This window comes from Pongo pygmaeus, chromosome 1, assembly GCF_028885625.2.
Source record: "Pongo pygmaeus isolate AG05252 chromosome 1, NHGRI_mPonPyg2-v2.0_pri, whole genome shotgun sequence".
In the NCBI taxonomy this organism is placed as follows: domain Eukaryota; kingdom Metazoa; phylum Chordata; class Mammalia; order Primates; family Hominidae; genus Pongo; species Pongo pygmaeus.
The window spans coordinates 212,100,015-212,125,239 of NC_072373.2; the positions used below are offsets into that span (position 1 = coordinate 212,100,015).

Consider the following 25,225-nt stretch of genomic DNA (forward strand, 5'->3'; position numbering starts at 1 on the left):
AGAAAGGGACCTGCCTGCTGCTGCTGCTCCCATGGACCAACATGGGGGAGCAGGTGGTGGGCCTGGAATTCAAATTCGGGTTCCTCTGATGGCGGAGCTGTCTGTGTCCCTCTCCTCCGAGCCCTCAAGCCCTCTCTCTGTACCTTCCTCCCTCCAGCTCTGGGTACCCCCTCCATCATCCCTGGCCTTCTTGATTTATCCCTCTCCCTGTGTCTCTCCCTCTCCTGGCCCCACCCCTGTATATGCCCCTGCCTCCGCATTGCTCTGCCCTAGGTTTTCTTGCTCCTGTTTCTGTCTCTCAGTCTCTGGGTGTCTCTCTACCTCTCTCTCTCTCTCCCCGCCCCCAACCTCCACCCCTCTCCATCCCTCCTTTTCCTTGACGCTTCAGTGGGTCCATCCACACCCACCTCCCTTCTCTCCATGGGTCCATCTGCACCCACCTCCCCTCTCTCCATGGGTCCATCCGCACCCACCTCCCTTCTCTCCATCAGCACCTCATACCCTGGCTCTCTCTGGGTCTGTCTGTCTGCCTCTCTGACCACTTCCTTGCCCACTGCACACCTCCCTGCTAGATTCACCTGCCAAATCATCCCAGGAGCTTGATGTGCCCAGGGTTGAGCTGTCATGCCAGGGTGCCAGGCCCATACCCTGGTCTAGCTGGGTGTTGGCTGAGTACAGAACCGCAGCCACCTCCCTTGCTCTGCTGCCTCTTCCTCTGGGCCTCGGAAGGATTTGGGGTTCCCTCCCAGGCCCCTTCCTTTCTCTGTCCTCTGCTGTTCAGGGTGGTTTACTTTGAGTCATCGCAGGGAGCTTATGGAGCATCTGAGAGCTGGGAGGAGGGGAAGGCATGAGAGGTCATCCTCTAGTGCTTCTCAAACATCCACAGGCACGCAGAGCCTCGGAGGGACCTCGTTAAAGTGCAGAACAGACTTGGAGTAGCAAGGATCTGCTCCAGACCCTGCCTGTTCTGGCAGCCCAGCTTGGAGGAGAGAATTTAGTATCTGGATAAACTAAGGATTTTGGTTCCAACATTGTGCCTTGCTGCTGACCACGGGGCTCACCTCTCTGAGTCTGCAAAATGGGTACAATGATTCAAGCCCTTAGGGCTCAGGGAGGGCCAAATGGCTAATAGGAGTAGAGGTGCCTTTGCCAACTGCCAAACCAATGTGGTGTGGCATGACTGCTACTATGATCAGTAACCATGCTGGGATACCAACTCCACTTCTTTGGGGGTAAAAGCAGAATATGACCCCATTTGGGACAGCTGTTTCACCCCAGAGAACTAGAAAAGGAGAATGAAGTTAGTTGGGGTTGGAGCCACAATCCAGGATACTCAGGGAAGGATGCTATGGAGTTCCAGGGCTGGGTGAGGTCATTATCTATGCCCAAGAAGGGAAGGGAGCCCCTTGTGGGGAAGGCTCCAGAACTTCTGCCCCTGGGCAGTATGTCTCAATTTCAGCCTGGACATGTCCCCTTTGTGATAAGACACTTGTCAGGGCCCTCACGGGACCTTAATCCTTCGATGCCGTTGGTCAGAGACCCCTGGTCTGGTGAGAGGGTCACATTCATTTGGCCTCAGGCCAGTTCCACTGGCAGTCCCCAGGGCCTAGGGGCTGGGTTCTGAGAGTGCACACTGTCTCCTATCCTCCAAAGCCCCAGCCCTCATGCAGCAGGATGGAGCGACAGGAACAGGGCAGGGGTGGATCTCCCTCAAAAACCCCACCCAGGTCTCCTGTCTCCTCATCCAGCACTCATTCACCCACACGGGTTGCCTCTTTTGTGAATGCTTGAAAAGATTTCCCAGGGCTCTGTGCCAAAGCAGAAGTCACCTAAGCCACCGGGACCAGAGGCATGGATGACCATACGTGCTGCAAATCAACCTCTTGCAATGATAAGGCCATTGCTGCACCCACTGTGCCCTCAAAAGCCCTGCTAACTCCTGAGTCTTTTTGGACAGTGAAAGTGTGCAGGAGCATTGTGAGTGTCTCTATCTGCAAAATGAGACAGCCAGTTAACTCTTTCTAGCTGCCTTCTAACTCTGAGATTGCTGGGGAGGGGGATCTCAGTTCATTTCAAGCAGACACTCCCTCCAACCTGTTTTCTAAAGAAAAGAAGGGTCGGCTGGGTGCAGTGGCTCATGCCTGTAATCCCAGCACTTTGGGAGGCTGAGGTGGGAGGATCATGAGGTCAGGAGTTTGAGACCAGCCTGGCCAACATGGTGAAACCCTGTCTCTACTAAAAATGCAAAAATTAGCCAGCGTGGTGGTCCATGCCTGTAATCCCAGCTACTTGGGAGGCTGAGGCAGGAGAATTACTTGAACCTGGGAGGCGGAGGTTGCAGTGAGCCGAGATCAAGCCACTGCACTGCGGCCTGGTGACACAGCGAGACTCCATCTCAAAAAAAAAAAAAAAAAAAGGAAGGGTCAAGGCGTGGATACCATTGGGGTGCACAGGGACCCCCAGGTGCACTGAGGTTAGGGAGGCCTTCAACAGATCCTCATGTTCCTCCACTTGGAGAGAGGTTTATAAGGTGGAACCTCGCTAATCCATGCTTTGGATGTGCCAGGGCTGGGACCGGCTGCTTTGCACTGTACCTTTTTAAAAAATACAGATTTCCCCAGTCCCACCATGGACCTACTATAACAGCCTCTCAGGGTGGAGTCTGCGAATTGAGATTTTTAACAGGCTCACGTTTGGGAACCACTGACTCTAGCTCAATTGCCCCACCCTGCAAAGACTCACCCTCCAATCATTTTGGCAGGTATGCCTGGATTCTGCTTGCACCCCGCTCTGAGCAGAGATGGGGCACTCCCTGCTTTCCAAAGTTACCCCTTCCATCCCTGGCCAGCTCCGAGTGAACTCAGTTCAGCTGACTTCTGCCTCCACAGGACATGTGCCTTCTGCCATCATCCCAAACATGCTGGTTCTCCTGTCCCTGACACCCCCATGGAGGTGCAGGTGGGATCACGAGGGCTCCCTTTTGGCCTCACTTTACATAATCTCATCTCCTGTCCCTCTGGAATCTACACATTGTTGAACCATAGCTTGCTAAGGAGGGTGGTCAGACAGCAGAGTCGGGGCTCTAGGTGGTCTGTCCAGCGAGTCAGGCCAGCTGGCTGTCAAGACGGTATTTCCCTCCCTACGAGGGTGCTGCAGACCCTTCCCAGGCCTCCCTCCTCTCTGGAGGCTTCTGGCTTATGGTTTGTTACTTGCTTGTCTGTGGGTGGACTAACTGGAAGGTTCTTGAGGGCAGAGGCCAGGTTTAACCCACCTGGCATCCTCTGAGCACAGAATAGACCCTCAGGAGAGCCCAGGGCATGTTTGCAGCTGTTTATTGGGCACCTACTTCGTACCAGGCTTTGTGCTGGGGACACAGGCCAAGAGCCTAGGGTCCTTGCATTAGAGGGAGAGAGCGGTATCCAAAAAGTTAGAAAACAGAGGCAAAGCTGTTACCCAGGGGAATACAAGGGGCATGGGAGGGGGCCTGGCCACCAGAGCCAGGTCAGGGCAAACTTCTGGAGGAAACGACCTCTGAGCTGAGACCAGAGAGATGAGCAGGGCTGGCTAAGCGAGGAGAGGAGGGGCAAGAAGGTTCTAGGTGGAGGGAAGAGCAAGTGCATTAGCGGAGAAGGCCCTAATGAACGGGAGGGGAATGGGGCGCTCCCGAGGGAGCCTCTCTCTCCAGCAGGCAGCACGGATCTTGCTTACCGGCTGCCCGTCCCTCCGCCGCCTGCCCCGTCCCGAGACGGCCGAAGCCCCAAGACCAAGACTGGACCAGCGAGCGGTGGCTCCGCAGTCCGGGGGGCGGCCAGGCGCGCGGCTGCTCGGGATCCCAGGCCCGGGCAGCGGGAATTAAGCGGGCTGCCGAGCCCGAGGGCGTCCTTATCTCGGGGAGACAGTTGTTGGGAATCACTTTGACTGAGTGGTTTTGTCTCCCCGCATTTTCCACTGTCAGGCGGCCTCGGGCCATGGATCAAAGGCGCGGCGGCGGCGGCGGAGCGCGGGGAGGGGCGGCCGCGCGGATCCCCCCCTCCCCCGAACCGATCCTCCCTCCGCGCCGCCGCCCCAACCCCCGCCCTGGACTTGGGTCCGCCCGGCCTCGGGAGCCCGCGCCCGGTCCCTGCCTCAGAGCCCACCAGCAGCGGAGGAATTCGGAAAGGGGACACGGGGGTGGGGGGGAGGGCAAGGGGGGCGCGCAGGGGCTGCATATGGAGGGGAAAGAGGTGTTTGTTGGGTGCGGAATGAGAGAGAGAGGAGAATGAGAGAGATTGGGGGAAGAGAATGGGTGGAGGCGAGGCCAGCTATGGGAGGAGACAGGCAAAGAGGGAAATGAGGGTCTGAGAGAACGGAGTGGGCGGAGAGAGGACCCAGGCTGGAGGTATTCTCTGGGTTATGACGGGGTCAGGGAGACGGTGAGCAAGGGGGTGGTGCACAGGGGCGAAGGGAAATGGGGCGCGAAGGGCGAAAAGAGGAAATGGAGAAAGGAGAGAAATAGGAAGCAGGGAATGTGTGGGGAAAAAAAAAAAAAAAAAAAAAACAGACGTGTATTTCCCATCAACTGCGCCCAAGAGAAAGTTCTGAGCTGTGGGAGGGGACAGGGAGGCAAGAATGGCTAGGGGAGAAAGTGAAAGGCAGGCCTGGCTGGGCTGAGGGGTGGGAGAGGCTGTCCACCCTCCCAAGAAAGTGCAGGCGCTTATCACTCAGAAGGCGACAGAGCCACAGAGTGGAGCAGTGACAAGACCGAGGTGCGCAGGAATTAGGGCGCACTCAGGCCCATCCTTCCAAAGGCCTCCAACAATGTCCTGGGGGACCCGACCCAGATCTCTGATGTTCTCCGAAGCTCCAAGGGAGGAGCCTCCCCTGCCCTTAGCAGAACTCCCCTGGTGGCCAAGGACACCCGTCCCCACTGAAAAAGGTGTTGGAGAAACATGTTCACAGCCGGAGAGAGGGCCAAGAGAGAGAAGGGCCGGTGGGGAAGGTTAGAGAGCCCTGGGGCTGAGGTGGGGGCAGGGCAGGAACCTAGAGTCGGGGGCAAGAAGGAGTGGGGGAACAGGATGGAAAAGGCTGATGGAAAGAAGATAGGAAATGAGTGTGGAAGAGACAGCTGCAAAGGTGTTGAGGGAACATGAATTCTGCAACAGGAGGTCTGCGTCTTGGCCCTGCGCTAACTTACTGTGACCTGGGCCCCTGGTGGCACCTGCTGGAGCCTCAGGCCCCATCTGCAAACAGCTACCTACTATTATGCTAGCTGTTCTTCTGCATGTTTTGCATATATGAACACACTTCTCAGGCCAGCTCTATAAAATGGGGATGATTATTAGCCTCACCTTACAGAAGGGGAAACAGAGGCAGGGAAGAGCCTGTTTGGGGTAACACAGGTAGGAAGTGACAATGCTGGGGATTGAGCCCAAGCACTGGGATTCTAGCACGCATCTTGACCCCCCTGCTCTCCTGCCTTAATGAGCAACTTACCCTAGACAAATTATTTAAACTGCTCCGTGCCTCTGTCCCTGTATCTGTAGGACAGAAATAATCATTCCAGCATTTCCTCCAAGGGGATGTTATAACGATTAAATGAGATAACTCATGTAGCTGACTTAGCACAGCATCTGGCTTGTAGTAAATGCTAAAACATTTTACTTATTACTATTTAATCATATTTGTGTAGCAATAAATACATACCGTATTACTTATATCAATATATACATTTAATGTACTGATAAAATGTGGTAACTGCACAGGGAAAGCACAGGTAACCCACCATGCGGGGGGTGTGGTGAAGAAAGGCTTCATGGAAGGGAGCCAAGTCTTACAAAAGAAGTAGGGGTGGGCTTGAGATGACAATGGGGTGGTGGAGAAGCTGTTCCAGGCCAAGGGAACAGCAGGTACAAAGGCTTGGAGGCAGAGGAGAGCATGAGTCTCCTTTGGGGACCCTCAAAGTCACCCCCGTCTCTCCTACCTACGATCTTGCCTGGCCTCCCAGGCCCGATTGCCCAACCATCCCGGCGGCCTCCCTCCCGCAGGGGACCCCAGGGACAGGCCTGCGAAACTCTAAGTCTGCCCGCTGTATTAATTCCTAATCTCCCTCATTTTCTTTCCTTCTGTCTGCTGTACTGTCTCGTCCCCAGTCCCTATGCTAATCAGAAAGAAGGAATGCAAACAGATCCACTATTTGCATTCTTTCCCACCAAGCCAGGCAGCTCTGGAAGGCTAAACCCCGGGCCTGCTAGGCTTCCCAGGAGGCAGGAAGTAGGTGCAGATGTAAGACTGAGAGGCGGGCCAGCCCTGCCGGCAGATCTGGAGGCTGTGACTCCCCTGGATGTACAAGTAACCCACAGAATCACTGATTCTGAATAGGAAAGCTCTCTGCTAGCAATTGGTCCATCTCTTTCATTGCACAGATGGGGAAACTGAGGCCCACAGGAGTAAGGCCTCTATCAAGATCACATGGTGGTTTGGAGGGAGAGTCTAGAGGAAACTTGGATCTCTTGAGTTTCCAACATTTGACCAGGCCCAGAAAGGAAATTGCCTGGGTAGAGAACCCTAGCGAGACTTCTGGAGTTCAATTTCTGTTCAGGGCGAGGAGAAGCAGAAAGGGGAACATTGTCTTAAGCTCTTACTAGATGCCAGGTATGGAACTAAGTGTTTCACATGAACAATCTCATTTAATTCTCATAAGCCTGCAAGGTAAGTGGCAGAGGCCCCATTTCACAGGTGAGTAAAATGAGGCTCTGAGAGCTCATATAACTTGCCTGTGATCACACAGCAAATAAGTAGAGGAGCTAGAGTTTGTTTTTGTATTTTTATTTATTTATTTATTTATTTATTTGAGACGGAGTCTCATTCTGTCACCCAGGCTGAAGTGCAGTGACTAGATCTCGGCTCACTGCAACCTCCGCCTCCGGGGTTCAAGCGATTCTCCTGCCTCAGCTGAGTAGCTGGGACTACAGGCACGCACCACCATGCCCGGCTAATTTTTGTATTTTTAGTAGAGATGGGGTTTCACCATGCTGGCCAGGCTAGTCTCGAACTCCCGGCCTCAAGTGATCCACCTGCCTTGGCCTCCCAAAATGCTGGGATTACAGGCGTGAGCCACTGTGCCCGGCTGAGCATGTGAGCATTTGAGCCCTGGTCTGTATGATCATTCACTGTGTCCACGATGTGCCTAAATTAGTGACTATTTTATTATCTGCCATATCATTTGCTGCTGTCTGGTCGGCACCAAACTCCTACCCCTTCCTTTATTTATCCCTGTGCTTCCTCTTCCAGGAAGCCTTCTCTGATTATGCCCTCCCTTCTCTAGACTTCCTCTGGTCTTCCTGTCTGACTAGAAATCACACTAAATTGTCCACAATTAATACTCTAATTTATCTCTGGGGTGGGATGAGGAGTATTGTCTCTCCAAAGTATAAGAGCAGAGAAAGCCATGCATATTTCTTTCTTGAGTCTCCCTCTATGCTGTTAAGCGGAGTTAGATAAATGAATTTGAAGGGAATCATATGTAATGATATTCAAGTGCAAACCACATGATCAGCTGCCTCAAAATCCTCTTGAGAATGGACTACAGCTGTGTCTCACCAGGCCTGCTGTATGCCTGCGGGTTGCCCAACAGTTGGTGGTGGTCCATTACCTGCCAGACACCTAGTTATAATACAAGTGTCACACCAAGATTTTGTGTGCCAAGTACTGCCATGCTGCCTGTGGTCGTACTGAAGACCATGGTCCCTGACAACAGTGGTGTGTGGAAACATCTAGAGCTTCCAAGCAGGCTACTTTCCCCTTCCCCACTTGTTTATGCCAGGTCTCTACTCCATCTGTGCAAAGGGGCAGAGGTCAGCTCCTGCCCACACCCTCTGGAGGTGTGGTTTGGATGGAAGAAGATGTTTTGCTGGTGGGCATGAAAGAGGCCCAGAATGCCCCTCCCCTTTTTTTTTCTTGAGATGGAGTCTCGGTCTGTTGCCCCGGCTTGAGGGCAGTAGCGTTATCTCAGCTCACTGCAACCTCCGCCTCCTGGGTTCAAGCGATCCTCCCCCCTCAGCCTCCCAAGTAGCTGGGATTACAGGCATGCACCACCACGCCCAGTTAATTTTTGTATTTTTAGTAGAGACGGGGTTTCACCATGTTGCCTAGGCTGGTCTTAGTCTCCTGACTTCAAGTGATCCGCCCGCCTCAGCCTACCAAAGTGCTGGGATTACAGGCGTGAGCCACCACACCCGGCCCCAGAGTGGTCTTGAAGGCCACCCTCCACCCACCTCTTGTTCGGACTCAGATAGCTGGGCTGAAGATCCGATATCTTCCCAGAATTCTACCCAGTTCTCTAAGAAAGGAGGCAAGGTCAGGGTTGCTCTCCTACTTCTCCTTCAATGATCCAAAGGCTCTAATGTCACCCTGAAAGCCAGGCAATCCGCCAGGCCTCCCAGTTCCTAGGAAAGCCTACTCAGGCATGCTCCACTCCCCTCGGCAGCAGTCTGGAAAGTTCCTGATCCTGGTTTGGCCTTTCTTTCCGGGAGGGGTTTCCTCCTTCTCCCCTGCCCCCTCATTCCCCTCCACCCAGGAAAAAGGGGTGGGAAAGGCAGAGACATAAACACGAGTCTATTTTCACAGGAGAAGAGGCTCTGCCCAGGCCGCTCCCTTGTGGGCTGGAGCTGAGGCTTTTGATGGACATGAGCAGGTGGTTTTGTTTGGTGAGGAGCTGCCAGGGGGGAAATAACTCAGCGTTCCCCAATGAGGTGGGTTAACTGTGGAAAAGATGGAGCTGGATGTGAGAGCAGGGTCTTGGCCGGGTCTGTCTCCCCAGGTTCTGGAAGGGCTGAGGATGCCCAGGGCCAGGGACTAAAGCAACCGTCAATTCACACTGACCGTCAATTCACACTGACCATCAGTTCACACTGACCATCAGTTCACACCTCCGCCATGGCTGCTCCCCTGAGCCTTGCAGTTCATCCCTACCCTGGGGCTGGCCTTGCCAAGAGAACAGGGGGAAAAAGCCCTGGGGGATTGGGAGCTGCCTGATGAGCAGAGTGGATGGGCAGCCTAACTGTTAGCCTGATGCTGTGACCAGGGGCTGGTGGATGTGGTTTGGGTGGAGGCAGGGGAGCAGTCTCTGGGAGCTGGGCTCTTCCTGGGTACAGAAGGCCAGTTAGGGAGGGCAGACACTGAAAAATGTCATTCGGCTTCAGGTCCAAGAAGATCCAGCCACAGACTCCTGGCCCACTCCACAAACTGCCCCCTGACTCCATACCAATAGCACTGGTCACGAAGAGAAAGAGAAACAGGGATGTGGGGATGTGTGTTGGAGGGTGGGGGGATGACTCAGTTAGCTTTCCCCTAATCCTGGGAAAAACCACTCAGAGCCCATGCCCTTCCAACTTGAGTCAAGCACTCCTCCATCAGCTCGTCCTTCCCCAGGGGCCCGAGGGAGGAGCAGGAGACAGCCTTTCCCCTACTTTCTGCAGAGAGGGAACCCCCTGCACCTGGCACCTTCTCCTCCCCAGACTTAGGTCAGCAGAACACCTTACATTGCCCTGGATAGGAAACCAACTCAAGCATTGTCCAGCTAACTGAAAGGGGTCCAGGAGAGTGGGGAAGTAAAAGAAGGGAACAGAGGGAAGGGAACAGAAGGGATGGCAGTGAGGCAGAGGTGGAGGCCAGGGCACAGGTGAGGGGGGTGTGACGAGTGCACATTTAGTGAGCGCCTACTTGTACCAGGCACCTAATTTGAATTTTCCCTTAGTTCTCACAGCAACCCCTGAGAGGTAGCAATGATCACCCCTGTTTCCCGATGAGGAAAAGGAAGCCCAGAGAGGTTAAGCAAGCTGTGCCAGGGTCACACAGCAATTTAGTAAATGGCAGAACCAGAGCTCCAACTCAGGGCTGCTTGTCGGCACAGGTGACACAGTTTCTCTCGCTCCAGGCTTCCTTCTACCCATGGGGCATGAGGGAGAGGCCTCCCGAGAAAGCGGAGGCCTGAAAGAGACCGTGAGAAGGCAAAGGGAGGAAGCGGGCAGCAGGAGACTCACCCAGGAAGGAAGGAGAAGAAAGGGCTGGGCGGGGCGCAGAGGAGCGCGCAGCCGGGGTTAAAGCCCCATGTTCCTACAACCCACTAAGCCGGAGAAATGAATTCTGATCCCTCCAAAACCCAACCTTGGAAAATGTGCGAGAGAAGGGTCTCCTTTCAGGGGGGCAGGCAATCCTCCACACCTCCTCCTGAAGCCCTGGTAATGCCAGGATGTCCCCAATCTGCTTTGAGGAATGGAGAGATTAAGAATAATAAAAAAATTGCAATAAAATATGTGTGAAGGAGGGGGTAATTGTGGACAAACGCAGCATTCAAATTCATTTTTCAGCTCTTTTACACACCATTTCAATCTTATTTTCTGCTTGTTAATGAGATCTTGTTGCCTGGGCTAGGCAAAACCTTCCAATATCAGGACGTAATTGCACATAATTTTCTCTCCTACCAGTGATTTGCATCAGTTTTTTTAAAAATTCTGGGCTATTTAACACCCCACAATCCCCCTCCCCATCTTCCTGCCTACAAATCTCTCGCTCCCTCCTCCTTCCTCGCCCCTGGTCCAGCAAGACTCATTTTAAATGCCTATTATAAATGCAGTGTCGCCAATGAAGGGGTGGGGACATGAAGAGGAAGTGATAAGAGAGAGGTAGGAATCTCCAGTGTCCACTGTGTGAGTGGCACTACTCAGTTCCCTAGGGCAAGTGGACTGTCTTGGTCGTGTCTTGCTGAGAGTCAAGTGTTGGTGAGGTTCCTGGGTTCGGCAGACCTGAATTAGAACCCCATCTCCATCACTCACCTGCTCTGTGACCTTCAGCAAGTGACTTGACCTCTCTGAGCCTATTTCCCCAAGAGTAGGGTTGCTGTGGGGCTGGAATGACTTCAGATAGGCAAAGTGCTTACATGGGATCTGGCGTCCAGTAGGTGTGCCATTGACGGACTGTCTTTTCTTGCTGAACTGGATGCCCAGAGGCCTCAGACAATGACAGAGGGCAATACTCGGCATGTGCTGTTAAGACGCACCCAGGAGACCCCATTCACAAATAAATAAAGGTAAAGCCTTGAGCTTGATTTCTGTGGGTCTCAGGAGGAAAGAGGAAGCTTGGCGTTTGGGGACAGCGACTCTGAACCTGACTCTGCCATTAATTGCCCCTGTGACCTGGGACCTCCGCTTCCCTGGATGGACCACCAGACCAACCTCACCAGGCAGATACAACACAGTAGCATAGTGAGCTCTGGAGCCACTGTTGGAATCCTAACTCTGCCACTTGCCAGATCCTAGCACACAACCTGGCACCTGGAAGAGGCTCCATAAATGTTTGTTAGGTGGTTGGATGGATAGGGGACCCTGGACAAGGAAGGTTTCTTCATCTGTAAAACGAGGGTCACAAGATAACAGCCAAGAGTCAAGGAGGGCAAGTGGGGTCAGCATTCAGGCCCATCGGGAACTGGCCCTCTGTAAGCACGATCTCTGCCATTGCTGTTGCCATAATTACTAAAGGCACAGGCTGGACCAGAGACAAGGGTATCAAGAATCAGGAAAGGACAGAAAGGCTGGTTGGCTGTGATCGTGGTTGTGTGGTTAACTGCACTCTTAGAGAATATTCTTCATTAGCTCGGTGTGTGGGGAAATTGTAAATATGTAAATCCCTTTATGGGTTCCTTCATTTTAAGCTCCAGAAAGGAACAAAGGAGACAATGAGTGTGGGACATTACGAAAGAGCACCAGGAGCGGTGCTGGAGAGACCAACGCCCCTTCCACGAGGTCGTGGCAGGAGCCCTCCAGACCCCAGCCAAGGGTGCTGCTAACCCAATGGTGTGATTTTCGGAAAATCTGGGGGGAGATTAGGCCCTCTCTGGGCCTCAGTTTCCACTTCCCACTCTGATATAGTTGGCATCTTAAAAAGGTTGGGAGATGAGGAAGTTCCAGCTAACCACACCTCCCAGCCGCACCTGGCACACACCACCTGGGCCCTCAGGAAGCCTCCAGCATAAGGCACCCTGCCTGCAGCCTTCAATCCAAGGGACCCTCGAAACTGGCAGAACTTTTCTCCTGGTTCTTTTCTTGGGATCTCGGCCTGCCAAGAACTGCAGCTCTGAATGACTTCCTGATGCCTGTCTCCCCCACCTGTCTCTTGGAGCTCTGCTCCAAGAGAGGGCTGTGCTTCTACCATCAGACTAAGGCATCTAAGGATGAGGGTTTTGTCTCTTCCATCAGACTATGAGCTCCTGAGGACAGGGGCTGTGTCTTCCCCATCCGACTGGGGCATCTAAGGATGAGGGGTTTGTCTCTTCCATCAGACTATGAGTTCCTGAAGACAGGGGCTGTGTCTTTCCCACCAGACTGGAGATCCCTGAAGGGCCAGCCTTGTGTTCTCCTTTCTACCTGTGGCCACTACTCATAAGAGCCTGGCCTGCTTGGGATTCCTAGAAAGGGGCTGGTATGAATGGATCAATCTGCAGGTGTCACATTATTCAAAGTCATTCGTGTTACAAAAGGTTCCTTTTGTCCTAAGTTGTTTTATATTTTTAATTAATTAATTAATTTTGAGACAGGGTCTCACTCTGTCGCCTAGGCTGGCACACAGTGGCACAATCACAGCTCACTGCAGCCTCAACCTCCCAGGGTCAATCAATCCTCCCACCTCAGCCACCCTAGTAGCTGGGACCACAGGCTTGCCCCACCGTATCTGGCTAATTTTTTAATTTTTTGTAGAGACTGGGTTTCGCTATGTTGCTCAGGCTGGTCTTGAACTCTGACCTCAAGTGATCCTCCCACCTCGGCCTCCCAAAGTGCTGGGATTACAGACGTGAGCCATGGCACCCCACCTCTAAGTTGTTTTCTAACAGTCATTGTCCAAGTAACTGGCCCTCAGCCCGGAGCAAAGGGGAGAGAGTGGGCTGGGGGTTGCAGGTAGTCTATGATCCTAACCCCAGATGAACCTCATCAGGAATGAGGTCTCACAGGCAGGATTCCTTTTCTCTACATCTCTTCAGAAGGACCCAGTGCACAGAGCCAGGGACTTCCAAGTGTTGAGTGCCTAATCCCTAATCCTATTAGGCCGGGGCTTGGGCTGGTAGGGGAGATGATGAGGGAACCAAGCCTCAAGGGTATCCAAACCTCTTGAAAGGCATTCGCCCATATAACTCAGCTCTGCCCATTAGTCCCTAACCTGAGGTCATTGGCCTCAGTTTTCTCATCCACCACCTGAGTCGAATGAGCTCTTTCCTCCACCAAGCTGAAGGGGGTGGCTTCCATAGATGGGGGTGGCTTCCCTAGATGATTTCTTCTTGCACCAGCCAATCTCTAAAAAGAGTGCAAGTGAGGGCATTTCTGAGAGGCAGGAAGACAGAACAAGTAACTAAGATTCAGGCTCTAGGCCGGGCACAGTGGCTTACGCCTGTAATCCTAACACTTTGGGAAGCTGAGGTGGGTGGATCACTTAAGGTCAGGAGTTCAAGACCAGCCTGGCCAACATGGTGAAATCCCGTCTCTACTAAAAATACAAAAAATTAGCTGGGTGTGGTGGCACGTGCCTGTAGTCCCAGCTACTCTGGAGGCTGAGGCAGGAAAACTGCTTGAACCTGGGAGGAGGCAGAGGTTGCAATGAGCCAAGATCGCGCCACAGCACTCCAGCCTGGGCAACAGAGTGAAACCTTATCTCAAAAAAAAAAAAGAAAGAAAAGAAAAGAAAAAGATTTCAGGCTCTAAAGACATGGGTTTGAATCCTGGTTCTACCCTTTAAGTGGATTAATATATGTAAAACACCCAGAGCAGGATCTGAAGGTTAGAAGGGCTCCAGAAAATTCAGCTGTCCTTGTCAACACTGGTATTAAACATACTGTATGCCTTTTAAAATTATATTTTTTGTCTGTCTGACCCTGTTGTACTGTCACCTCCACTAGGACAATATATAAGAGTTTTCCTTTCATGTTCACTGATTTATCCCAAGTGCCTAGAACAGTGCCTGGCACATAGTAGGTTCTCTATAAATATTCATCATGTTAGTGACTCCCTTCCAAGCCAGGGGGCACGTGCAGAGATGAGATGAGTAAATGGCTTTTCCTTGAGATTCTGCATGGAGTCCCTGATGTTCTGTGGTCCCCACTTCCTAGGCTGGGTTTGAGACAAGGGACTTGGGTCAAGCCACTGGAGGAGGCACGTCTTCCCCACAGTAGTAGCAAGCTGCCCAGCGTGATGCACAGCTAGCTTATCCCAGATCTGCCCAGGTGCTCGGTAGAGCCACAACTTCATCCTCCAGTGTAAGCCCCTTTGGCTTCTGTAAGAACAAAAATTCCGGCCAGACGCAGTGGCTCATGCCTGTAATACCAGCACTTTGGGAGGCCAAGGTGGGTGGATCACCTGAGGTCAGGAGTTTGAGACCAGTCTGGCCAGCATGGCAAAACCCTGTCTCTACTAAATATACAAAAATTAGTCGGAAGTGGCGGCGGGCGCCTGTAATCCCAGCTGCTCAGGAGGCGAAGACAGGAGAATTGCTTGAACCCGGGAGGCGGAGGTTGCAATGAGCCAAGATCGCGCCACTGCACTCCAGCCTGGGCAACAGAGTTAGACTCTGTCTAAAAAAAAAAAAAAAAAAAAAAAAGAGAGACAGAGAGAGAGAGAGAAAGAAAAAAAAAAGAAAAGAAAAAAATTCCTTCCAGTTTTGAGGTCCACAGTTTTCTGGGCAATGTGTCAGGGACCTGCCATCCTGGAGAAGGGGACAGTGTGCTAACCCCACAGCCCGGGGGGAAGCTTAACTTGTCCCTCCTGCCCAGGTGAGCTATAGAGAAGCCAGTCCTGTTGAGAAGAGAGGACGCAGGAGACAGATCTGTCCTTACAGGGCGTCTCCCTACAGATCCTTTTACACAGAGGATTCCTGGCCCCGCGCCTCCCAGGACCACAGCGATGTGCTGATGGTGTCAAGTCCACCTGCCCAGACTGAGGAGGGAGGGCAGTGGGAGTCGGAGCCTAGCAACCCCGGGAGCTTTTGTACAAGACCCAGAAACTCCCGCCCTGCTCGCTGCACCCATCCTTCAGGAAGTGCTCGCAGCTTAACCTCTGCGGTTCACATGCACAGAAGCACACACAGCCTGCCCTGCTGCCCCTGCACCCGCCCTCCTCCAGCAGCTGTTCACCTCCTGGTCCCCTCTGCCCCTGTCAGACCCTCCATCTGTCTTCACACCTTTGATGGGAGCCTGTGAGCTTCTCCAATTCATCATGTCAGCCTCCCAGCCCTGAGGAATGGGCTGGAGGCGTCTCGCTTTAAGCTTCGGTGAAATTCTGGGCTGGGTGGAGGGCTGGGGTTCCAACTTAGGAACTTCCAGAAAAGGATGGAAAACACGTCATCCAACTGTGAAGTCTCCTAGCCATGGGGGAGATGCTCCCCCTTGATCCATTGCTCACACCAGTGGGTCAGTTTCCCATCCCCAACCCACACTCTGGAGGCCTGGGGCCCTTTCTTTGCTAAATCTCTCTTTTGTCCTGTGACAGAGTCCTGTGTTGGGGATAAACCTCAGCCCACAGTGAGACAGGGCAGGCTGGGAAAAGCAGTGGTCACGGAGTCAGGTGCCCCGGATTCTCAACCCTGGCCTGGCCAATGTGTACCGGGGCCCTCCATCTCCAAAGCAAGACAGCTGCACACAGAACCCCAAAGACCCTCTTCAGCTTTCTAAGGACGCTCCTCCAAATTTGTTTTGTACCACCAAGCCGCGCCTGGACCCTATTCTTGGGTGTGGACACCTTGGATCTCAGCAGTGTCCTCCCCCAGCCAGCTCAGGGATCCTGTTGTGACTCATCTCAAGGGTTCTGGAACTTACTCAAGGGCTCTGGAAGGTTAGCACTAATGAGATGGAGGCCATGACCTTGAACCCCAAAGAGGCCAACTGGGGTCCCCAGGGAAGACATTCTGGCCGACAGGCTGTATTCCACATGCAGGGTTTAGTTCACCTGGGATCCCAGCAAGAGAGTGGGGTGGCCTAGTGAGGACTAGTGCAGGGGCTGACAAGGTCAGCCAAGTAAGTGGCATCACCCTTCATACTGTGGACCCTGAGAGGGCTTGATGCATCACCATTAGGAGCTCTGCAGGCAGCTGCCTACAGGTACTGGGCACTCACTCTGTGCCAGACCTGAGCTGAGTGCCTTCCACAGATCATCTCATTCAATCCTCAGCAACCTTGGGAGGCAAGTACTGGACTTATCTCCATTTCATAGATGAGAAAATTGAGGCATAGAAAGAGGAAGGGACTTACTCAAGGGTTTTCCCATAAATAAATGATGGAGCTGAAATGCAATTAACCCTCAACTACACAAATTAATGGAGGCGAACAGAAATGAATCCAGACAAGCAGAAAATTAACATTCTTGGGAATGTTTCAGACAAGTTTTTTTTTTTTTTTTTTAAATTTACTGTAAGGGCCTGACTTATTTTAGGCTTTGTGGACCACATGATCTCTCTTTTTATTTATTTATTTATTTTTTTGAGATGGAGTCTTACTCTGTCACCCAGGCTGGAGTGCAATGGTGCAATCTTGGCTCACTGCAACCTCTGCCTCGCGGGTTCAAGTGATTCTCCCGCCTCAGCCTCCCGAGTAGCTGAAATTACAGGCACCTGCCATCATGGCTGGCTAATTTTTGTATTCTTGTAGAGACGGAGTTTCACCATGTTGGCCAGGCTGGTCTTGAACTCCTGACCTCAGGTGATCCACCCGCCTCGGTCTCCCAAAGTCCTGGGATTACAGGTGTGAGCCACCACGCTCGGCCTTATATGATCTCTTTTAAAACTACTCAATTCTGCAGTGGTGGCAAAAAAGCCACCATAAATAAATGGACATGGCTGTATTCCAATAAAACTTTATTTACAAAAAACAGGGAGCTGGACTGATGTGGCCCGCAGGATGTAGCTTGCTGGCCTTCTTTGAATTCTTTCTATTCTCCTTTTAGGTAATGGGTTTCCCATATTAATTACATTGTCCTGACACTGGGAGGGCCAGAGAACTAATATTTACTTGGCACTGATTTCATGCCAGGCTCTGGGCTAGGTGCTCAGACCTGTTAGCATATTGAATGTGGCAAGCATCCCTTGTTGAGATGTTAGTTACAGACTCTCTTTGTTTAATAGGGGATAAACTGAGGCTCACAGATGCTGACTTGCCTCAGAGACCCCTGAGCAGTAGAGCTGGGATTTAGACCCATGCCACAGGCTTCACTGTTCTGCCACACTATGGCTCTTCAGATCAGTTCGGATCATGTGCAGTGGATTCTCACCACAGACATGTGGCGGGGGCACTTTATCCCTTCCCCCACGGATATTTGGGAGCCTGCTGAAGCTACAAAAAAATGAGCCCATCCGTTCGTCAAGTTCATTGGGACTTCCGGCATTATCAAGTCCTGTTCCCCAAACTCACCAATAACCACCATCAGCGCCCACATTATCTCTCTGACTTCATTCAAAGCAAGTCCTGGGACTTCTAACAGCACCTGAGGCAATGAGTGACTTAACCAATCACACAGGAGCAAACAGAATTCCAATGACGAATCAGGGTAGAGTTACCGACCCAGAACCCCATCCACAATTCTCTCCACCAATAGGACATGGTCCTGCCTTTCAGGAATTGGTCACTCCTGGTGAAAAGCCAAGAGCACGGGACAGAGTCCAGGGAGGATTCCTGGTTCTACAACAAAAACCCGACCACAGTCAGCCTGCTACAGGAAAGAGCGCAAGGCTTCCACCCACGTGCTGTCTGCAGATGTCTGACTTTTGTGGCGGTGGGATCCTGGGTGCTGAGGCCACCTACCTGAGGAGACAGGCCGTTGCTGACCGGGTTCATGTGGTTGGAGGGTGCCGCTGGATTCATGAAGCTGTCGGAGTAGCTGGAGAAGCTGTGGCGGGCTCCGTAGGCAGAGCTGGTGTCGGCGGCTGCAGCCGCTGCAGCCAGCCCACCCTGGTGCATGGTGGATGGTGGCAGGGGCTGGGGCCGGTGCACAGTGCTGCCCCCATCTGTAGAGAGACCCAAGAGAGGTCCTAAGCAAGTGGCCTCACCCTGGAGGCTGGGCCTCTGAGAGCAGAAGGCAAGCCAAGAGCCTCCTCCTCCCGGTCTCCATCCCTTGGAGGGAAGGGACCACCCTCTCATGCTACCTGAGATGAGACAAGTTGGCTCCTGGGCAGGGCACTAGGCACTGGCCAGGTCTTGACTGACAACCCAACATTCTAGACAACCCCTAGACAGATGCACACCAGCCACTGTTCCTCAGTGCTTGGCACACAGTAGGTGCTCAATAAATGTCAGCTGGGCTGAAAGCCAGACCTTGATGGGGACTCTGTTAATCTACCCAGTTTGTTTTGTTTTGTGTGCGTCAACCACTTGCCAGGTGCTTTTACAAAACGCTGCCTAAGGGTATGAAGCAAGACTGTAAATCCCATTTTACACATGAAGAAACCAAGGCTTGGTGGTCTTGGGGCACTCACACAAGATGACCAGGCTAGTGAGTGATGGGACCAGGATTCAAATGGCCTAACTCTGGAGCCATCTCTGTTCTTTACTGCTAGGCTGTTATTCTGCTCTCTCTGGGCCCCTCTGTGCAGCTTTGCGGGGGCTGGGACCCTCAACACTGGTTCAATTTATCTTACCAAGTCACAGTGGTGCTGGAGGGGGCTCTTTGACTTTCTCCTTGACCTCCAGAACTTCAGCCTGCCAGTCATTTAAGAGGAGGCTTTATGAGGTAGCTATCTTTTTTAAAATTTAATTTTTTTTTTTTTTTGAGATGGAGTCTCACTCTGTCACCCAGGCTGGAGTGCAGTGGCGCGATCTGGGCTCCATGCAACCTCCGCCTCCTGGGTTCAAGCAATTCCCCTGCCTCAGCCTCCTGAGTAGCTGGGATTACAGATGCATGCCACCATGCCCAGCTAATTTTTTTTTTTTTTTTTTTTTGTATTTTTAGTAGAGACTGAGTTTCACATGTTGGCCAGGCTGGTCTCCAACTCTTGGCCTGAAGCGATCCGCCCGCCTCAGCCTCCCAAAGTGCTGGGATTGCAGTTGTGAGCCACTGCGCCCAGCTCATGAGGCCAATATCAAGTAATGTTATTCCTGGTGTGTGCTGGGACAGGGCGTGGGGGGTGACAGAATGAGAGCAAGGTCCGGTGAGGTGGGGGGAGGGAACACTTCTTCCCCTACAAGGCTCACCTTCTCTCCTGGGACCCAGACTTTCCTTTCCTCTTCCAAGGCCCCTCTGATCCCCTATCCTCTCCCACCCACTCACCTTCTTCCTTCTGCCTATCCCTTTCCAAGGCTAAAAGGGAATCTTATACTTCAAGCCACTGGGAGAACTGGGCTCAAGTGAGGCCTCCTTCCCAGGCAGACCTCAGGGCTCTGACCCTGCTCAGCCCAGCCTGGCCCTAGGGCTGTTCACCCCAGAGTGGGGGGAATCCCTCAGAGGGAGTTTTCTCAGGTCCTCAAAGGAGGCCCTGACCTTTATTCCATCTCTGAAAATGGAACTTTCGAGAGAGAGGCAAGAAAATGAGGTCCCAGGAAATTATTTAAGCCCCTTTGTAAATTTTTTTTTGGTCATAGGTTGGAGACCAACATAATCTAAAAAAAAAAAAAAGATTCCAACATGATTCCAACATCTTCCCAACAAGTACACACACACGTGCACACGCACACACTCATGCACACACTCACACACACACTCATTCACTCATACGCACACTCTCATGCACTCACACGCACACACTCATGCACGCACTCCCACGCACACAGGTACTTATGTCACTCTCTCATTTTAAAAACTCAAAGACTGTGACTATGCATGGTCCCAAAGTCCCTGGAGAATCTGTCCCTTTCCCTCCAAAGCAGGTCAGCCCAGTGTCCTCTCCTCCAAATCCTCGCTGCTCAAAGCCTGGTCCATGCTCCACCAGCTTGGGCATTCCCAGGGGGATTTTTAGAAGTGCAGAATCTCGGGCCTCACCCAGACCAGCATTTTAGTAACATTCCTGGGAGATCCCTGGTACCATTTGAGAAGCTCAGTTCTAAACAGGTGCACAGGGGCTGCCTTGGGGACCCTACGTGGCTGCTCTGTGTCAGGGCCAAGAATTTCAAGGGCAGGATTGCATCTTTTTTCTCTTAATAGCCTGCTTACATGAAAGTAAGAAATGGTCATAAAAAAAAGAAGAGCCTTTGTAAGTGAAAGTAAAGAAAGAAGAGAAGGGGCACCACTGAGATGGCAGGATGGGGCCGGGACACTCACCTTGGGAGATGGTGGTGGTGGGGTAGGTGGAGTCCGGCAGCTGGTAGGGGGGCAGCGTGGGCATACCAGTGGGTGGGAAGCCTCCTGGCAGAAGGTGGTTGAACGCCGCCAGCTGGTTGGCTCCTGCCTGCTTACGCCAACGGGCGCGGCGGTTACTGAACCAGACCTGGGGGATGGAGAGCAGAGAATGGAGACCCCTCGGCCAGGTTCCTGGCAGAGAGCTGCAACACATCTAGACCCAGTTGCCCAAGCCGTCACCCTCTGATCCAGCCAGCATCCTCTTGCAGGCCCTGGCATTGTGCAGCATGGGACGATTTGCAAAGTGTTTTCATAGGTATGAGCCCATTCTGCCCTCATAACCACCAGTGAGGGGGATCTACATTATCCCCATTCTACAGATGAGGAAACCAAGACCCAAAGAAAGTGGGTGACTTGTCCGTGGGCCAGGTTGAGTCAGTGGCCCGGCCAGTCTGTGTGGCTCTCAGGCCAGTGCTCTTTCCTCTGCAGCTGCTCCTTCCTGGAGGGGTGCTGGTGCCCTGCTTGACCACCTTCTCCAGGAAGCCTCTCAGGAGGAAGCCACGCATCTGCAACCCACCTGAATGAGACCTGCACTTCAGACCCAGATGTGCAAGCCAGGTTCTTTCTCTGGAGACTGAGGCCCTACTTTGCTTACACACCCTGGGCCTGCTTGAAATAGGAAACACACACACACACACACACACACACACACACACGGATTTATCAAACATTAGTGGGATAATAACCCAATATCTTTGTCTTCCCTTCCTGTGCTGGCATTTCACATGTCAATCCATGCATAGAGACCCATGAGACGTATTCTCCTATTCCCATTTTACAGAAAGGGAAACCAAGGCTCACAGAGGTCAAGTTGCTTGCCCAAGTCCACAGAGCTAGTCTGTGTTGGAGCTGAGGTTCAAACTTAAAATCAGTCTGGCCGGGCGCCGTGGCTCACACCTGTAATCCCGGCACTTTGGGAGGCCGAGGCGGGTGGATCATGAGGTCAGGAGATTGAGACCATCCTGGCTAACATGGTGAAACCCTGTCTCTTCTAAAAATACAAAAAATTAGCCAGGCGTGGTGGTGGGCGCCTGTAGTCCCAGCTAGTCGGGACTGAGGCAGGAGAATGGCATGAACCCGGGAGGCAGAGCTTGCAGTGAGCCGAGATCGCGCCACTGCACTCCAGCCTGGGCGACAAGCTAGACTCCACCTCAAAAAAAAAAAAAAATCAGTTTGGCTTTCTAGAGCCCACTTATCTGGATTTGCAAGTTTCCTGGGACAGGTCAGAGACAGAGGAGAATGAGGGTGCACACTGGGGCAGCCTTGAGGGGGCTGTTTTCCATCTTCAGCTTTGCACATGCTGTTCCCTTTCACCTGAACACTCTTCTGCAGCTGGCTCTTTGGCCTTCAGAGCTCAGCTGAAATGCTCCCTCCTACTCCTACTCCTTAATTGCCGCATCTAAGGTGGGTTCAGGTAGGTTCTCTGCCTTCTGTCAGGGGGGCCTCCTGCCTGTGTGCTTCCCCACAGGATCAATGATTCTAATTATCTGTCTCTTGGCTGTGCTGCTCCTAATGTCCCCCTCGGACTCAAGCTCCACGGGGCAGAGGCCATGCATTCCTTGCCCAATGCCTGGAGCTCAGTAAGTGTTCAAGGAATACTTGTCGAATGAATGAAGGAGTGAATGATGAATGAATGAATGAACAAGGGACGCAGGATTGGCTCTGGGGTGTCTTTGCTGGGGCTGGGGCCACAAGGCTTGGTTGGTGTCCCAACCTCATGGGGAGTGAAGGCCGCAACCTCTCCTGGCACCTGATCACCCAAGACCCCCAAATCTCTGGACCGTGTCTGCTGAGATGAGGGAGGGGAGTGCAGCCAGGTGGAGGGCGCTTATGTGCCCCTAGAGTCATCCTTCCCGGGTGGGAAAAGCAGCGTTCAGCTTTGCAGGCTGGATAAACAAGAGCTGCCGGCTTTGATCTGTTAAGGTTTCACAGAGAAAGGGAGAAGAGGCAGCCAAGCCTGGAGGGAAAACGACTGGCTCCCGATGGGATGGATTCAAAGCCCTGGCTTCTCCCCACTTCTGCAGGGCACCGAGGGCTTCCCCGGGGCACCCTGGAGTGGGAGGGATGCTGGAGGGAGCCCTGCAAGGAATGGCCTCGCCTCCGAGCTTCCAGGCTCTGCGGGAAGGGTGTGGGGAGGTCTTTGTACTAATTCAGTGTTTCCCAAACAGTGGGCCTCCTGTCACTGCTCCGTGTTGGAGAAACAGAATTCAGTAACCTGAACATGAGGATGGGAAAGTTATTCCTTTTCACTTCTCTCCCAGGCCTCCTGGGCATGGAGAAGAGGGGAAGAGGGGTCTCAGTTTGGTGCTAATGCATCCTCAGCGCCTTTCTAACCTGTGCTAATCTCCCTTCTGAACGCAGGGAGACGAGGCGTTTGCAGGTGACATTTTCCTGAAAGGCTTTAAACACGTTGTTTTGTTTCCCTTTGTGTGTTGTGTGTGTGCGTGTGTGTGTGTGTGTATTTTAACAATTGCCTTCCCTTTATGGGAGTGTTGTGCATTTTTATTTTAAAACACATTGATTTCGTTGAAAAGTAAATAACAATATAGATAATATGTGAAGGTGGCGAACATCTTGGGTGGGTGGGAGAATGATGGGCATTTGGGATATGCCACTCTAGTTTGCTATGCAGCAGCAGGTCCTTAGGTGCCGCTCATCTTTTCTTCAAAAAAAGAATGCTGAATAAAGTTGGATGCATTCTTCCTCCTTCCCTTCCCTTCTAATCTCTTCCCTTTCTTTTCCTACTCTTCCCTTCCTTCTTTATTCCCGCCTTCTCATCTCAAACTTTTACTGGGACTCCTCTCTGTGCCAAGCAAGACAGGCTAGAGAGATGGACAGGACCCACTCCTAGCCCTCAAACTGCCCTTTGCCTGGGCATGAGTCAAAGAGCAGCTGCTTTTCAGTGCAGTAAGCTCAGATGGGGTGACATGCAAGGTAGGATAAGGAGCTCAGAGGAAGGGCTTCCAACTCTGCCTCTCAGAATCCAGGAGGACTTCCTGGAGGAGAGGGCATGCCTTTGTTGCCAATTCTGTCATCTCTTCTTCCTTCATTGTCCTACGTCCCTAGGTTCACATCCCTCCCAGTAGGCACCTCCCTTCTCACTAAGTGTAACAGAATGGTTGAGAACAGGGATTCTGGAGTCAACTGCCTGGGATGGAATTCTGCCTCTAACTCCTAAGATGGGAAAATTTTTGTTATCCCAGTTTCTTCATAAAATGGGGCTAATAACAGCCACCTCCTAGGTAGTTCTGGACCTCAAATGAGTTAGCACAGGCAACATGCTTAGAACAGCGTCAGCCACAGGTAAGCATCATTCTGCTGGAGACCCTCTAAGATAGCTGAGCTGGAAGGGTCTGTGCCAGCGTCTTGTATGAGCTGCCCGTTTACAAAGAGGGAAATAAACGCTCTAAAAGGGACAGTGACAGCCCCAGCACCCTACCCAGAATCTCTGGTCAGGACTGAGTTCTTTGAAAGCAGGCGCTGGGTTTTATTCTTCATTTCTGATCCTTCTCTCAATACCCTGCACTGGGAGTAGAGTATACTTGATGCCATCTGTGTACTGTGTCCAATATTCCATCTGGCCCTTCTCTTCATGTAGCACAGAGGAAACGAACCTGAGCAGATAGACTTGAGTTCAAGTCCCAGCACAGTCACTTTGAACTGTATCTTTTTTTTAAGTTTTAGTTTTTGTGGCTACATAGTAGGCATGCATATTTATAGGAGAGAGAGGATCTTTGATATAGGCATACAATGTATAATAATCACATCGGGGTAAATGGGGTATCCATCACCTCAAGCATTTTTTACCCTTTGTGTTACAAACAGTCCAATTATACTCTTTTAGTTATTTTTAAAGGTACAATTAAATTATTATTGACTATAGTCACCCTATTGTGTTATCAAATACAAATACATCTTCTTCATCCTTATTCGTTTTTTGAACCCATTAACCATCCTCACTTCTCCCCCCACTTCCACTACCTGCCCAAGCCTCTGGTAACCATCCTTCTGCTCTCTATCTCCATGAGCTCAGTTGCCTTAATTTTTAGCTCTCACAAATAAATGAGAACATGTGAAGTTTGTCTTTTTGTGCCTGGCTTATTTCACTTAACATAATGACCTCCAGTTCCATCCATGTTGTTGCAAAGGACAGGATCTCATTCTTTTTTATGGCTGAATAGTACTCCACTGTATATATGTATAACTGTGCTTTAGGAAGTTACTTTCCTTAGCTAAATCTCAGTTTTCTCATCTGCAAAATGGAGAGAAGAATAACACATAACACCGCAGGGTCATGGTGAGAATTAATAAAGATAACATATGCATGATGACTCATCATGCCTGGCACATAAGAAATGCACCATGAAGGCCGGGTGCAGTGGCTCATGCCTGTAATCCCAGCACTTTGGGAGGCCGAGACCAGCAGATCACCAGAGGTCAGGAGTTCAAGACCAGCCTGGCCAACATGGCAAAACCCTGTCTCTATTAAAAATACAAAAAATTAGCCAGGTGTGGTGGTGGGCACCTGTAATCCCAGCTACTTGGGAGGCTGAGGCAGGAGAATCGTTTGCAACTTGGAGGCGGAGGTTGCAGTGAGCTGAGACTGCACCATTGTACTCCAGCCTGGGCAACAGAGTGAAACTCTGTCTCAAAAAAAAAAAGGAAAAAAAAAAAAAGAAATGCACCATGAATGCTACCTAGTGTTATTAAGAGATTCAGTATAAGTTGTTGGTTAGTGAATCTCTGTAGTGCTTCCAGAATGGGATTTCTGTTCAGAATATCCCACCCCTACCCCAAGCAAAGAGCAGGGTTCCAAGGACCATAAAGTAAAGAGGCGCTGCACACAGCCCTAGTTTCCCGGTGCTGATCATCTGAAGGATAGGGAAGTCATC

At 51.8% G+C, this 25,225-nt stretch overlaps 1 protein-coding gene across 6 annotated transcripts in view; it reads right to left on the minus strand.

Annotated features, from left to right (window-relative positions):
• Nucleotides 1-25,225, minus strand: part of PAX7 (paired box 7) — a 117,577-nt gene that overhangs the window by 27,510 nt on the left and 64,842 nt on the right. For all 6 annotated transcript variants that reach the window (XM_054495005.1, XM_063670161.1, XM_063670159.1 and 3 more), the window contains exons 6-7: nucleotides 20,256-20,421; nucleotides 17,807-18,009 (exon numbers count right to left, since the gene is read on the minus strand). In XM_054495005.1, the coding sequence (XP_054350980.1) occupies nucleotides 17,807-18,009; nucleotides 20,256-20,421 (369 nt within the window). The remainder of the gene's footprint in view (nucleotides 1-17,806; nucleotides 18,010-20,255; nucleotides 20,422-25,225) is intronic.